Consider the following 17,714-nt stretch of genomic DNA (forward strand, 5'->3'; position numbering starts at 1 on the left):
ATTTTATTATTTTTCTGTATGAATCAGAGTTATTATCTTGACCTGGTCATTATTTACTTTTAATTTGAATTCGTCTCTACTGACGACACTTATCAACGTTTTCGTCATTGTTTGTATGTCTATGACGTCATCAGGGTGGGTTGGAAGAGATGGGGTTAGGTTCTGTGATGGTTAACTTTCAGGTATATCCATCAGGTGTGTCTAATAATACGAATCTATTGGAGGTTGTTATTGCATTTATCTCAGGATTTTCTTTGGATATTGCATTCCTTTTTATATCCTTTTTCCCTTCCGGACTTCTTCTATGCTTATTTCTAGACAATTCTTTGGATGAGTCGTACTTCTGCCATGAAAGTGGCAGATCATTTGGTTGATGGATTGAGGAATGTCCTGGTTGTATGTTCGAAGCCATCTCCGACCCAGATAATACCGATTATAGTGAAAATCGGTATCAACGATCGAGCAGTTTCATACGCTACTCTTCGTTTTCACTTCGAGATACATAGCTACAGTTGTCCTTTTCAAACGGTATTATTCACTTACTGTTTATAAACTGGCGGAGGATTATAGCAGACGTCTGTACGCTATGACAGCTGGATCTACGAATTAATGATGAATTAGTAATTAGAAGCAGCATATATTGACCTGTTTATAAGCGGACATTTTACACACATCTGTCCCATTCCTTAAAGTTGCTTCTCTAAATATAAGACACTTTCTTTCCTTCGCAACAGCATTAGTGACAAATAAACGAATGAAAAACGATCGTCTAGTACACGCGGTCTCCGTGAGAGAAATCGACGGCTGTTCGGGAAAGTTTTGCAAGGTCGATGGTATTAACGAGATTCCTGATACCGGTGACGCACTAGTAACGACTGCTATAGCGGAAGTTGATACTAAAAAGCGACGGATAGTTTGTACACAAATTCCGAGGCGACTCGGTTCAACTTCTTCTATGGATTTGAAACTCGGCGCGAATGGAATTCTTCGTTGAACAGGCGTTCAAATTCACCGAAAGGAATGGAATTCGACCACTTTCCAAAACTTAAAATATGGATTTAATTGAAGTTTACTCCACTCCCCTCCGGTGACTATGTATGAGTTGACTAAACTTTCATCGACCAGTGGGATATTTATCGAGGAGAAACGCGATTCTGATGACAGATCGATCGAAAGAAGCTTATGCATATTTTAAAGTATACCTGCTCTGCAAATATTATTTTAAGATATATCCGACGACTCCTTTGAATTTAAATCTCGTATTAAAATTCCAACGTTATTGGATTCTATTCTTACTTTGAACTACGTTTAAAATACGAAACATTGTAACCTGCAATTTTTCTTTCCCAGACAACAAGTATTCTAACGTTAAGATAATAAATCTAAAGATATCCTTTGTGTAAATTATATTACCATAAGCAATACAATGGCTGCAAAAAAAGTATTTACGTATACCTTTATTTCCCAATGAAATACTTTTTTATCAGCTTTCACGTTTCATTTTTATAGTATCAAATTTTTGTAGTGAGTCCCATACAGATAGGAGAAATCATAGTAATGGCTTGAATCAGTAATGAAAAATTGTCGTTTTTATTGTCCACGCGCCAATCTGGAATTTCGACTCTTGTTTCCATAGATAAGAACTTTACGCGCATACCTCTTACTGCAGTATTGGATTTCTGTCGCCTTTACCTCCCCTTACACGTTAAACTGCAGTTTACGATTTCTGCTTTACATCCTTTTTACGTCGCGCACTTTTTAGTCGGACTATTGTGATTTATGATCGCGTTATCGTCCGTAACATCACGACCAATGAATTCCTTCCATGGATACGATCGGTCGAAGCATTCTTGCCATGTGCGTATGCGAGTCCAAATGGAATCGTATTATTCGATTAAAACGAGCAATCTTGTATCTCCATTGGACAAACAGAAATTATGGTTACGCCGGTAGATCACGTTGGAATTAACGATTTTGGAATTGCTTATGCTGTTCGATTCGAATTTTTGAGATTGGAACTTTAACGTTGAATGTACTAACGTCGATGTAGGTGTAGTAACATACGAAATTTAAACAGCAAAGCATTTTTTATGGATTGTTAACTTTCAAATGAATCGCATATAAAAATATTAATATTTTTGCAACTTTTCAAGGATTACGACATGCACATTTGCAAAATTCATAATTCTTATCCTCAGTTCATCTTTTAAACCTACGTTGGCAAGATTTTGCAATCTTTGGCCTAAATTTAATATTGTATAATCGCGCAGCGTGGCAAGCATTTGTCAGTCACTGAAGGGGCAGCAACGAAGACGATATGAAATTTACATTATTCCCAGGGATTATTTGCGTCAAAACGTAGCGGATGGACGCCGGAAACTCGGTGGTTACTGGTAGTTTCACAAGCGACGAGTACATCTTTAAACTGTCCATCAATATTGAACGAAGAAACCGTCGAACCAATCGTCTATTCACGCCGCGACGCCGGCTTGGTAGAGATGCAGCGAAGCGCGAAGGTTACAGTATTACCATGGAAGTACGAAGATCTGTCCTTTGGCCTAGAAGCAGAGGGAATTCTGCTTTCTATGGGAGCCATCCCCGCGAAACCACAGCCTGCTCCCTTAGCCAGTCAACCTAGAAACCTATTACAGGATTTCCTAGCGTTTTGCCGCAGCACGACAAGCGTATTTCGCTCCACAGTATTCCCAACTGGACATCTTTAAATGATTCGCTGTTTTAACACGTTCTACACAGCGCCGCCACTCGTTACGCTTGAATTCGTCCCTTGTCGACAATTTAAAGCAAATTTTACATTTTACATGTTCCATCTAATTGGCAGTATTACAAATTTATCCCTTTTCCTGGCTATGTTCCTCTCTTTTTCAAATGAAATAGTTAAATTTTTTGTGAAAGTGAAAATATTCTAGAAGAATCATTCTATATTAAATCAACGTCTTTTTCGAAATAAGATCTTTTTGTATCCCAATTTCATTCTTATCTCGGAAAACTTTCAATATCTTTATATATGAAATTACACGAATCAATAACGATTCTTTCGTTTTACCTTCAAACTGAAGGAATTTGTTAACGATAGAAAACAGTCTTGCGGGTACGATCTTTAAATTCTGAAGAAACTGTAAGTTAATAATTCCTTGGTTTAGTCAACACTCATACGAGACAATAAATAGACTAGGGAGAACCGGCGCAGTCGTTAATACAAGTTAAGAAAGATTTATCGGAGGTTACCAGCAACTTTTGATATTATAGCGTTAATACTCATCATGAAGATCGGCTACCATCGGAGAAACCACATAAAGCGGCTTGGCCAGCCGACCTGGAAACCTATTAGGGCATCCCAATGTTTCGCCTTACAGGCTTACTTCATCGCCACAATCGCATCAGGGGACACACCTTCGGTCGAAATCCTAAGCTATTAGCCGGGATTTCTCTTTCCTCCAATTTAAATGATTTATTTCGCGGCGAGCCGACCTATCTCCGACCAAATACCATCCTAGCCCTCTAACATTTTCAGAGAATGCCAGCGCTGGCGATATTTCGCCCTGTCGTTGCTGGCCCTTCTACAATTACCTTTCTTCCTTCCTTCCTCCCCTTCTTCCTTCCTTCGATAAAGATCAAATTGAATTGGTAAATTGATAGAGTTTTGTTTACACCTAGGCTCGCAAAAGTATTCGGATATTGGGAAATGCCGATTATGAATATATTATGTGTATTATACGAAACGTTTTGAAATGTAGTTGGTATTGTAACGAAATCTAATTGTCGCAATTTTATTGATAGAGCACGGAATAAATCGAAATACGTGCATTTGCACATAGAAGTTACAAGATATTCAATGCAAGTATACATTTCGCAGAGGTCACAAAAATATTTAAGCTCGGAATAACTTTCTGGCAAAAAGAGATTCAATCCGTTGTTCCTGGCAATTCGATTGTGGAAACGCGCGTTTATTGCCTCGGTGTATGTACATCTTTATTCACGTTTTTTGGATATCATCGCACTTTCAGCCTGGCCAATTACAGAATTGGATTTCGTTCAGCTCATTAATCTAAACATCGGACCAAAACGACGGTTCCACAATCGAGCTAAATGAATATTCGAACGAACAACGGTACGTGTCGAGATATAAAGATTGATTTACGAGTCCCGCAAGTCTGTAGTTGAAACGAAAAAAGTTTTAATTCCCGCCATGGTGTATTAAATAATTCTGTCCGTATCGACGCGATGCCCTCAGCGTCGAAATTGTTCGTACCGTGATAGCTTTCATCGAAACACAGTTATTTTCCCACCTTGAATAGCTTTCGAATACCTCTGAACAAGTTTCCTATTTAAATAGACTCTTCCAAATAAACATTTCCTTTCGAACAGATTTTCCAAACGCTTTTAAAGTGTATCGGTTAATTAATTACGCTTAATTAATGTACAATACGTAAAATGAATCCCAAACCGATTCACGTGATACGTTCATATTGCAGGAAGGTTGTGATTAATTATTTCGTTGATGAAAATTTAATGAATTCTTGGCTGATACGAATTAAAACTTGTTTGTTAATTAATGTCCGTTTGGCAGTGTTTCTGATTCTACAACAAAGGTAATTATTCGGATCCACGTTGTGTTTCGTTAAATTTATATTTTAGTCCATCTTTGTAAACAATTAAATGTAAACGTATAGCAAACAATACGATTTAAAAACATGGTTGGAAATTTGATTTTTAAATATTTTCTTGAATTTATATTTTAATATTGGTAGAAGGCAACAATAGATTATTCTACGAGCTGCCAGTGAAGGGAATGTATTTTCTTCTCACTAGGGAATCAAAGGGTTCTCACTTCATTCCATCGCAAACCTACAAGTCCCAAGGGCACGCGAGAAACTGCAGATTTGTTTTCGTGTTATGCACGACGTGGTCTTCACCGAGTTGTGGTTTAGTTTGTAAGGTAATCGATATATGCTATCGTAATACAGTTCAATTTTGATTTTAATCTAATTTGCCCTTTTCGAACTCAGTTTTCTAACTCGATCAACCTCCCGACACCTTGAAAACTTTATCATGCTTTTGCGAGTCTTTCCTCTACAACTAAACAGACTCGATACCACGTTTTATACTTCTATTAACAAGGTATAAGATTTATATAATTTACATTTGCAAATTTAAAAACTAATTATTCATTTGACAGATAGTTTGAGAAATTTGTAAATCGAATTACTTTTTACACCATCTTCCAAATTTTCACCACCAAAAATTTCATCCTATTACCTGAGCACCTACGTCTCTTCACAACTCTATGAAATCCTCTCTCACCAATTCCAGTGCCTAACCCGATTCATCCCCAATGCATTCAGATCACGATGATATGTTGCAATAACATCGCTGGTCGAAACCTTCTTACGTCGAAAACAGATCGGAAATCCGTTTGACGAAACAAGAGTCTCGCAGACGTCGCTGGTCCACTTTTCCCGACTTAGCTTGGAAATATATGTATGATTAAGCAAGTGGTCCGAGACACGAGGAGTATTTTGTAGCCGCTTCTTCCTCAAAATGCAGGAACAAACGTAACCTACTCCGGTCGAAAGAACTGGCCGGCGCGGAAAGAGGATGACTGTTAAGACCTAAGCAGCTCACAGAAAGCTGCTTACGATATTCGGAACGATAGACGCGCTACGCCACGAGTTACCTTCCGCTCCTTTTAAATGACAGGACCGTCAACCACGCCAGCATTTCATTATCATAAGTTATGCGGCCTTGACGACGGCTAATGGCCACCACAAAAAGACGAACACCAGGAAATATCTCGTAAGGCGATTGTAACCGGCACAATACATCGGTATGCGATCTCTGTTGCTTTTAACCATTCCGCTTCCGTCCTACAACCTTTGCTCTCTCTCTCTCTCTCTCTTATTATTAGAGAGGAGACTGTACCGTGACGCAATTGTGCAGAATGAATATGATCCGGCTACGTTTCACCGGGAAAATGACTCTTACGCGTGTGACACGGTTTCGAGCAACTTCGTAACAAATGCTCATCTTATATTTAATTCGACCTCGAGTCCTGCGTTGTATTGCGAGCTTCTGTCAGTTGTAGTGCGAACAAAGTTGACGCAGATTTGAAAGTCTGTTGGAAATGAGGAATATGCTGGTAGAAATTTGAAATTACGATTGCGCGATTTCGTATCGCGATGCAGCGTACTTTGCGTTCTTGTAGTTTGCGTGACGCGTGTGTGCTATAGGTAAATTTATGGCTGAGAAGTTGACGAACACGGTGAAATTTAAAGAAAAGCTGTATGTTTGGTGATTAATAGTTTTTGGATATAGTTGATTTTTTAATACGTAGATTAGTATAATAGAACTTATAATCTGCGAATTAATAGGGAAGTATGACTATTATGTTAAAGGAATTTCGAGATAGCAGTACACTCGTTCATTCTTATAGCGATTTTTCTATGTAATATCTTTTTCCATTGTTCCTTTTGCTTTATTCTTTTCGGTGGCCAGAAATCTTTTGACCAGAATGAGAGATGGTGTTATAAAAAATGACAGTTTGTACTTAAAATTCCGAAATAGTACCAAAACGGAGATAAATGTGTATAAAGGATATATGTATATAGGATAACATATGAATATTTCTTTTTTTAAAAATAGTATCTCAGAGACTCGTTAGATTGCTTACGGTGATATAAGTTTGCAAGAGAATTTAAATATATTCTGTTAAACACATGAAACAGGTTCTATTAAGACAGTATCAGGTCTTCTCGCCGAGGATAGAACAAAAATAAATATACGTTAGAAATTTAATATTAGCCACTTTCTGTAGTTCAACTTTAAAAGAGGCTACTTATATTCCAAAATTATTAAATTTTCTATCAGTATGTATCGGTGGGATGCAAACAGCGTCATATCGAAAATAAATTTCCTGAAATCCGACGATCGCCGTACGCAATTTCACGTGATCGAATTTACTTTAACCCGAACGTGTCGGCGCGTTACGTTTCATTGAACCGTATCAATGACGGGTGACAAATCGCGGCGTGCCCGATAATTATTACATATACGTATACTTTATGTTCGGCCATTGATTAATGGCGTCGCGATAAATTGCAGTTCACCCGATGGTTCAAGTACCAAACCAGCTAGTCGGCGCGCCAACTGGAACCAACGTAACGCTGGTTTGTCTCGTCGAAGCTTCTCCGAAGGCCATTAATTATTGGACACGCGAATCAGGTAAGATTCAATTAACTGTTTCCACCGTCGTTTGGTTTTATTCCTCATTTCGAAAAATATTACTAAAGCTGTAGAGTATTATAGTTCTAACGAAATCGCTTCCAGGAAGAAGCAATTCTGAACAAAAGACAGTTGTACATAGAAGTATTAGTAAATTCTGTATTTACTAGAAATTCTTTATTATATTGGTAATTACCATCTATTTCAATATGGACAAATTATTTACTGTTAAATTGTTGTTGTTCATGTATTTATATCGAGTATAAATGTGCAAGAATATTTATGTAAATATCAAGAATAAAATACATATAATAACTTATCTGAAAGATAAGACACGTTTTTATTTAAATATTTCTCCTTTGTTACTATTTGTAAAAATACGAATATGTATAAATATCCAAAGTTCATTCACACTGCACTTGTCATATTTGTTTTCTTCCTTTGTTAGACATAATTTAATTTTATCAAATTATGATGTATTTTAAACTTTCCTTTGTTCACCACTGTATAAAAACCAGACATAAGATTTTATTTTTCGAGTCGAAGAACATGAATCGATAGATAGGTTTATTAAATCGCACGCGATAGAAACTGAATTTTCGTTGGCTGGCTGAGTAAAATAATAATTCGCCGAAGCGTGTTCGCTGGCGAGCCACGAAGATAAGTCACGTACAGAAATTTAAATGCGAAGCGAAGCCGAGCATTGTACGGTTCGAAAATTCCCATTCTACGGGATCCTTAGGACCTCTTTACTTTCTTATGGTGTAACGTTTTGTGGAACGAAGTTAGCATAATTTGATACGTTTTATATAAAATTGTTTCGCGAAGATTAGTTATATATACGGATTATTTTAAAATGTTAAAGAAATGAAAGAAGAACAGTGCTTTTAACTTTGTTTAATTGGTATTTGCTTACCATTGAAATGCCTTAATAACTTTTCTATAGTAAACCGTATAAAGTTCGACGCTTAACGTATTTTAGTATACGTTGGAAATCCATTTATTTCTAGTAAAAATAAAATCTGGCGTTCCTCTCGCAGTTTAGATATTAATGCTTGAATAATTTTTTAGTTTAAGAAAAGAAAATACGTGGAGCAACTTTTGTAGTATGCACACGCTACGAAAAGGCATTCGTACGTATATAGAGAAAATTATCCGTGTAAATTTTGTACGTTACGCGCTAACAACCATATGACGATGGTTTGTGCTCACGTGATTACGAAAGAACTTAGAAACTCCTACTTTATACATTTATTTATTTAATGCTATAATCGTACAAATAAAATTATGATCGTCCAAAGTACTGAAAATTTATACGATGTTTCAGCAGGTAATTTTTAAAAATATAAATCCTTTTTCTGTCTCAGGCGAGATGATAATTAGCAATCACAAATACTCGATGTCAGAAGTGAAGACATCCGTGTACAGTGTACAGATGCGCTTGGTAATTATGAATCTACAGAAACAGGATCTCGGTGGTTACAAGTGCATCTCAAAGAACTCGATCGGCGACGCAGAGGGAAACATTCGACTTTACGGTGAGTTCTCATGGATAATACGTTTACGAGGATCGCAAACTCTCAACTTCAGTGCTTTCCAACTTCTTCCTCTACCTCCGTTTATGTTTACCTATCAAAAAGAATTTTTCTTCTTCGCGACTACAGGCACGCTCCCATAATACACGTATGCACGGCTTTTTTATACGAAATTGTTTCGATAAACAGAATTTCGTTAGGAATGCTAACAAAAGAGAACAAAACAAAGTTCGCAAGGAATATCGGACTTCTAAAGGATGGGCGGGTGTTATTAATTACGAGATAAAAAGATGAAGCGATGATAAATGTGAATTAAAAGGTGAATAATATTAAGAATTATATACATTGGAATGTATTACTCCAGCTTTCTTAATTTTTACTTTTCTTTAGAAAAATAAAATAAGGAATATTCGCTTATTAAATTATATTTAAATTACAAATTCTTTTTCAGAGAAATTATTTATTAGTATTATTTCGTTTTCTTCTCTCTTTTTTAATACGTTCTATGTGGTAAACGTGTCTCACGAAATCGCGATTCTGCGCAATCCAATGTTAATTGGATCGCATATATGTGTTGCGTTACACTCGCTTAATTAGAAACAGTGCGATAAAAATTATAGTACGGCATGAGGAAAGTCAACACAAAGCGCAGCATAAATAAAATAAAATTATATTTCTATCTTAATTGCTAATTAATCACTGCTTATTATGGATCATCGAGGAGAAAGGAATATGGCATTATTTGCTTTTTGCTTTCAATCAGATAAATGTACAATAGAAAAAAAAACGAAGAAATCTACACTATCAATGTATACAACGAGGATTATATTTTTGTAAAGAAACCTAGAAATTAAATTCTAAATTAAATCTAATCAAAAATCTAATAAATGAAAACTAACAAATTAAATTCGTATTTCATTTAAAAATGAAAATATGTATACGATTAAATTACACATAAAGAAATTAGAGAAAAAGTGGTTCTAAGAATAAAATCATTAGTTCAGCAATACTATGCGTAAAGATAAACTTTAATAGAAAAAACTCCATGCTTCTATGGTGTTAGTGTATAAGTTAGGATAAGTGGTACATCGTAGATAGTTCAAGGGAACAGAGCTGTGGGTGATGAGAACCGACCACCGATAGTTGTCTGCTTAGCTTTAAGGTCAGCAGGCGATGATGTGTTGGTGGTCACGTGAAATCCTTGTGAGGCACGTTGGCTTAGGCCAAAAGGGATATGCATGTGGGTGTGTGGGTATATGTGTGCTTACAGCGACTGCCTGCGTGAAGACAAAAGTGTCTTTGCCAGCGGGTGTAAGTGAACGGTACAGCGAGTATGAGCGAACGTCTCTTTTTAGCTAGCAATAAAATAATAGTTCAATCTCCTACAACAGTCATCCACTCTATCATCCCTACACTTCTGAACATTAAAACATTAACGACTGTCGCTATTATCATGCGAAAAAACATTTGCTTTCTATACTTTTCTTGTTTTCCGAACAAAATGCGATTGTCCCATTTCTGCGCTAAACCTTCCGTATCATAATGTAATTATGCATTATTATAAAAACTGATATAAATTCCCATTGCTGCTTTCAAAATTTTATAATATTATGCGATATAAAGTTATATTATCGTGCAACAATATTATGAAAAAGTAGGATACCAACACGTGGAAGAATAATAATTCGCGTATGCGTCAAACTGTCAGGTTTCACGGCGTATGTGGATTATTCAGAACCGTTGTTAACAATTTACATGCAAATCAAAGATAAATGTTCGTACAGAATAATTGAAATAGTCGCATTGTTGATATACGGGAGATATCGCGAATAATAACGATTCCCGATGATAGAAATAAAATGTGATATTTCTTGAAACAAGCAGCAGCGAATAAATTTCATTGAATTCTGCAAAATTTCTCGGTTAACCGGAAAACGCAGGCAAAGTAGATCGTATGACATAGTTATTCACGATATATATGGTGTAATGGTCGTTCACCTAATGACAATGGCAATTAGCATTGATTATTAATTTGAACGTAATAGCTGGAGTATCGGGCTGGAATTGGCCAAGCTGCTTATTTTTGCGAAACCGATGGTTATCGTCTGCTCCGGTTTAGTTCTCTAACGCAAATCCAAATTTGTTTCGTTGCGACTCCCGACGCGGAAATGTTCGTTCGACTATCGGCAAGCAAAAACAATGCCACGCGTATATATCGTTCGTATCGTGCCGCGAAACGATAGATTTTAATTCTAAACAAAATAAAGCTGACGTTTTATTGGTTGAATAGTAATTTGCAATTTAGCGAGGGACGTATTCTACTACATTTTTAGAAAAGTGTCGCGATATTTTATCTCGATATAATATAGAATATACACGGAATGAAAGTGTCAAAATCCTTTTTAATCTGATGGAACGATTGATGGAGGAAGATAATTTCGAGTTAACAATATGCATTACTTCGAAGAGCTAAGATTATGAATATAATCGTTACGGTTAAACTCGCATATTTAAATTTTCCGCTAATAATTACGCTCGTACGTGTTATAAATACGAAACCTATCGTATATTCGAAACTTCATTCTTCAAACGTAAATTAAATTTCTATGAAAGAATGTTAAATAAAACATACTAATAATGATCCTGTAAATATCTACAAAATTCATTAACTTTCCAGTTGATCAAATACTCTAGATTTTCTTGAGTAGATCAGCAATAAAAAATGTTTGTAAACCCATCGGCTCGAGTTAATAAAAACCATAATTATCGGCGGAGTGATAATTTTCTAAATAGAAAATTTCGTTAGCCACTTTCGTTCCACTTGTTTCGTACGGTGAAAAATCCCGAGTGCGCTCAAAAAGGGAATTTCATTTCCAAATAAACGTGAAACTTGTCGCGACATATTGTTTGCTCGCCGTACTTAGCAATATAAATTTTCGAATGAAAGTTGCACAGGACAACGCGTATGTTGCACGTGTATGTTGTATAATTAAACTGCAACTTTAAAATGATCGAATTTATTGCAGCGAACTCACTCGTCGTCAGGTATGCGTTTTATATCGCGAACTACATGGTGTAAATCCACAGGGACGAAATTATGAAACAAAATTCAGACTTCAAGATAATCGTACTCATCTACGTCCTATGTGTTATCGTAATCAATATTTATCTCAGAAATAAAAACGGAAGAAAAATCTTAACTGTGTAACATTTCAATCTAAAAGAGATGAAAGAGAATGATTATGGTTGCCGTGACGAAAGCACGCGGTGCGCGTTGGGCGTTCAGACGCGAATCAGACGATATCCAGAAAGACGTAACAAGTGGAGTAAAACCGAGTTTAAGTATTTATAAGGAAATCACTGTAACACGCAGTCCATTATCAGCGCGCGAATCGGCTACACCCCCGCGTTTAATGACGTAAATTTTATCGCGTAAGCCGTGTAAACTAACAAAGCCGACGCGTGTATTATCGTCCACGAAGGGTGTGTGTGCAAAGATTGTCCTGGCTCGCGCGGCGTGCTCCAACTTCTCGTTGAAGTCACGCGATCAGATAAACCCGGAGGATTAACCGTTAAACCAAAGTGAAGGTATAAACGGAGCGTGAAGAGAACGACGGGAGAAAAGAAAGCAGAGAAACGTAACGGGTGGGATTTTACACTTGAACACAGAGTCTGGTTGTGACCTATAACAGGTCAATTGCGTTCAACATTCTGGCTAAGTTTCAAGCTGAGAGCAGGATGCAATGATTGAAATAGTTTGATAATTGTTTGAAATATTTTTGGTCGAGAATCTTGATGAGTTAAAGTGAACTATAGGAAGCATACTTTTCCCGGTTGTTGTACCGTGCTCTCTTAGTTCATTTGATAAACTTGTAATTTGGAAACTGGAGAGTTTGAATTAGTAGTGATATCTATTACATAGGATGATAAAAGATAGGTCGGAGAATGCTGAATGATTTATAGTTTTCACTAGGAATAAAACTAATATTCACCAAAATAGTACATTATTCCATGCTTTATTTTTAGATCGAAAAGAAATTGAATATTCTTTACTATGATGAACAAAGAAGTATAGAAATTCTGATTTATTTTGATAATTATGAATAAATGCATATCAATGCGCATTTAATATTTAATATATAAACTAAGTACTTCGTTATCGTTTTCTTAAACTCAACTCTCAAAAAAGCCGCATCATTTACACTATTATATGTTAGCTTATTTAATACGTCGAAACGTCATTCTAAATTGTAAAAATATAACGGTAATACCCGAGTTATACGAACATGATTTCAAACCCTCCAAATATACAAATGGATGAACAAATCGAACAATCAAATAGACAAAGAACCACAAGCATGTCTACAGAGAGGAGAATAGTAAATCAGAGATGCGGTCGCGGGTGGCACACCCTGTACAACAGACACGATCGAGGGTGGCTAGAAGAGAAAACGAGGAGAAAAAAGAGGATACAGATGGAGAAGGAGAGGATATATAGGAGTATAGCAGTAGCAGGAAGCATCGCATAGAGGAGGATGGGACGACAGTGGCGAGAGATGTTGGCACGTCACGTCAAGGGCTAAAAGTCCGCGAAACAATATCCAACCGCCGGCCCATCCTACCCCAACGCTACATCTCTCTTCCCTTTTCTCTTGCTACTGCTTCTTCTGTTCCGTATTAGTTATCGTTTATCAGGCCGGCCAGACAAAACGCGCCGCCGGGAATTGGGTGAGCCATCTGTTGCCAGACATGATCGATAAAAGTCCGCCAAGTGCTATCAGTGCTAAACTGCTATTTCGACGAGCTGCCGCACGTTTCACCCTTCCATTCCCCCTCGTTCCTGCCTTCCTCTTCTCCCCTATATCCACCCTACCACCCTGTGGCAATGTCTCGTTTTCTCGTGCCCCTTTGTCGAGCGTTCCACCACCTTTCGCGATTTCTTTTTCCCGCTTCTTCTTTTCAGCTTCCAGCCCCGCAACATCTGTCCGGGGCCAGATCCGATCGCGGAAGTGTATACGCAATAAATTGAATCCGACCTGCAAATTGCTCGTTACGCTTTGCTTGGTCGATTAGGCTTTTTGCGGACGCCAGCCGGCAAATTTTCGATGCAGGATAGAACCGAGAATGGGGTCCAGTTTTTTGGAAGCGGTTATGCCGCAAGACGTGCGCCATTTCCACTCGTACCTTGATGGCTTTTGCCGAAGGGTCGTGATGATAACGTTAAGGATATCTTTCAGTTTTCGACGACAACGATGGATGCCAAAAGTTTTTCTTCGGGACTTTGCGTTTTTGTAAGATCAACCTATTGTGTGTAATTAAGCCGTTAAGGATCAAATAATGTACAATATAGCTTACCATAATGTTATAATTTCTTTAAAAGAAGAGTTGTAGAATCCAGGTAAGAGAAATGGTGACGAAGAAAGTATTAAGCGAACTCGTGACATTACTTTTCGTAGATACGATGTTAAGAAAGAAAATTCGATTATTTAGATTAATTGAAGAAAGTTGCGAATGGAACGTCGCGTTAACGAATTTCCTTATCCTTGCTTTATCTCCTCTCGCTAAATAAAAGGAGAAAACTGGTTTGCTTGCTTTTGTATTTTTGTAATTTCGGTGAATTACTTGGGGTATATAATAATTTTAGAAAACAATATCGAAAGAGTACGGCGGAAGCGACGAAACTTCCCGTTTCGCCTTTTCCAATTTCTGGTGTGTCAATTTTGCAACACATGGCCCTTGCGTTATCGCGATGGAAGATTGCAGTTTCTTTTTGTTTTTTCTTTCCTTTTTTTTTTTTTTTACCTGAACATCGGACGATTCCTTAGGATAGTTTGAACAAATTGTTTCTTTACTAGTAATAAAGGCCTTGAAGAATTATTTTATTAGAAATAGTAGATGAATATTAATATGCATATAATTAGTATCAATCTATTATATGATCGATTTATATTTCTTTAAATTAAGCATGAAGTCATCAAAAATTCTATAAATCAAATGATAGACTTCTTTCATTTTTATTATTATCATTTTATATCAGAAACTTTATGTGTATGTTTGAGATTTTATCGACACAAGAATCGCAATAAAAATGAAATTAAAATTTTAAAACATATTTTAATGAGTAACGTCCTATAAGACATTCATCGTTCACTCGTTCGAATCAGTAAAAATATTATATAAAACTGTATTTATATTTCCATATTTTATATAACTATCCTCATATTCATATTTCAAAGCTCTGAATAATTATGCAGAGACTAACTGTTTTATTAAATTTTATCACTTTTCACCGAATATTTGCAAATATTATTTGCAATTATTTTTTATATACTGTGAATTTTTTAAACTTAATCATTTAAATAAAATCCAAAGATAAACACGATCCATTTAGAATTAATTCCCGACAATCGAAATTACGTTGACGGAAACAAAAACTTTCCAACAACGAAACAATGAAATCGTAAAGAAATTTTAATATAACAAGTTACACGGTTTCGCCGTAGGGGAGGGGATGTAAAAACTGAAGTATTTTTATGAAACCGCAGCACAAATTTAATATCGCATGTAAACAGTTGCACGGAGATGCCCAGAAGATATTAGTGTTAGTAAAGTACATGTCGATACATGTATAAATTGAATCCACTATAGAAATTCCTCGTCAAAGAGATGCATTCTTGCTTCCTCTTTTTCCGCCAATACCGCCTCCTATGTAATGTGACGTCGAGCGTGAAAATACTCCACTCCACAACCCTGGTATAGTTTCTATCACGAAGTTATGCATGCGCAAAAAAAAGTGTATGGCGTCTGATGTCACTTAAATTGTCCCACTAACTACCAAGCGTGTCGTTAGTCCGAAACGTATCGTGTAGCCAATTTTTTATGCAGCACAAGTTTGAAATATTGCTTATACGAGTAAAGAATTTTTTACACGAACAAAATTTAATTACATATTATACGTTGCATAATATCGAAATTTAAGAGAAATAGTGTTCAGATTAAAGATTTGCACTCTATTAACTGAGTACACAAATGCGTGGCGCGATGACTGACCATGTACCGTACTACACCACTAGCTTTGGATAAAACACTATTTATAATTTTTGCAGCAAGAAAATATATAGCCATACTATAAGTAAAATTTAATAACATGAAAATACCGTTATATGTGTGTGTGTGTATGTAAACCCATCTCAAGTCCACGTCGATAAATTTCCATTTTTTGTATAATATCTTAAATATCTTTTTAAAAATACACCATATTCTTCCTATTATTGATGAAGAATCTGACAAGCGAAATATTTTCCATTTAACTTCGTCCTCTTCAATAAAACCGAGAAAAATGAAAAATTTTATTAATTCAACTTAAAATGATTTCGTTTATTTCAGATATGGATCTACCGAAACACTCGAAGAAACTGGGAGACCGAAGATTGGACAGTGACACGAACGAAGCGGTTAACGATCGAGATCACAGACTGACTAACGTGTATCAAGGCTCTTTACGGGAAACGGGTTCAACCTTGGAACCATTCTTCAACGGCGACGACGCATCCTCGTCGACATCCTCAAACGACATTTTACCACCCGCCTCTTGTATTCTTCTAATAGCATTGTCCCAACTGCTCGCTTTGACGTAAAGAACACTATAAAAAAAAAAAAAAACGTGAATACAGAAGGAAGAATCATGCGTTTACTTCAACGACGACGGTCGATCATTTTTTTTTCCGTGTGTCGATGCATATCGATTTCTGTGCTGCGTTATACTCGTCGACAGAGAAAAAGCAAGTTCATTTCGGAAAGATTAGTTACAAGTTTGTGTTGATATCTCATCGTTGCATTTGTTCGATCCCTCCATCGATGATACACTACCGGATCTAGCTGACGAATTAGAATCGAAAGAGGTTGTATCTGTTTGAAGAGTTCGTTCGGTAAGTAATGATACATACAGATTTCTATCTCATGTTATATAGTTTTAAAATTCTATCATTTTTAATTTTTGTTAATTTGATTTAATTTGGTTTAATATTTTACCGAGTATACATTTTGAATTTCATTCATTTTTGGTTAGAAAATGTTATTTTCATTTATTTATTTATAATTCGTTCCTTGTCTATATTTGAATTTTTTCCTTTTTTTATGTATTTATCGTGGATATTATAAAATAAGATCACAAAACGATATGAAAATATTTTTCGACGTATTTCGAGCAAAATATTTCTCACATACTTCTCCTATACAACTTGTACAAATTTTGATATTTCATTTTACGTGGATTTAACTTTTTCTACAACTTTTCGCAACGTATTTGCCTAGTTTGAAAGTACTAAGTATCGTGTAATGTAAAAGCAAGTTTAACTGAATTAGAAGAATTTTATACAAAACTTCGTGATCTTCACCGTTGAAGGACTGATAAAAATATCGTACGAGCCTTATACATTTTTATCTAAAATTGGATAATTCATTATGCTGGACCAAAATATATATCGTATTATTCCGAACTTGAATGAAAAACTGTTATTTATTCGAACTTTTTTATTAGTTCTTTGAATTTTAAAAATTCGTAACTTCTGATTAAAGCAAATTTGCAAAACAGAAGTTAGAATGGTAAACGATTGACGCCCACATTTTGTATTTATTTATTACAAAATTTTCAATTATCATATTTCTACCTAAATATTAATCTTCCATATATTTTTTTGTCCATGTATAATAGTTTCTCTAGAAAGCTGATCTGAACAACAAATTATCTATCCAGAAAAATAAATATTTAACTAATATTTAAATTTTATTGACGAACCTTTTAGTAGAATCTTATCTTCGAAAATTGTACAACACTTCATTTATTATTTTACAAGTGAATAATTTCACTAGGCTAAATTTTGGTTGTTTGTAAACAACACGTTTTGCAAGTAATACGCAAACGCTTGGCAAGCGATAGAT

The 17,714-nt window shown here is 35.9% G+C and overlaps 1 protein-coding gene across 3 annotated transcripts in view; it reads left to right on the forward strand.

Annotated features, from left to right (window-relative positions):
* Positions 1 to 16,822, forward strand: part of LOC122577745 (lachesin-like) — a 179,946-nt gene extending 163,124 nt beyond the window's left edge. For 2 of the 3 annotated variants that reach the window (XM_043749272.1, XM_043749273.1), the window contains exons 7-9: positions 7,120 to 7,239; positions 8,607 to 8,777; positions 16,161 to 16,822. In XM_043749272.1, the coding sequence (XP_043605207.1) occupies positions 7,120 to 7,239; positions 8,607 to 8,777; positions 16,161 to 16,411 (542 nt within the window). In that variant the 3' untranslated portion in view covers positions 16,412 to 16,822. The remainder of the gene's footprint in view (positions 1 to 7,119; positions 7,240 to 8,606; positions 8,778 to 16,160) is intronic. The other variant, XM_043749275.1, reaches the window with a different exon arrangement.
* Positions 16,823 to 17,714: the final 892 nt, after the last annotated feature.

Source organism: Bombus pyrosoma, linkage group LG2 (genome assembly GCF_014825855.1).
Source record: "Bombus pyrosoma isolate SC7728 linkage group LG2, ASM1482585v1, whole genome shotgun sequence".
NCBI lineage: Eukaryota > Metazoa > Arthropoda > Insecta > Hymenoptera > Apidae > Bombus > Bombus pyrosoma.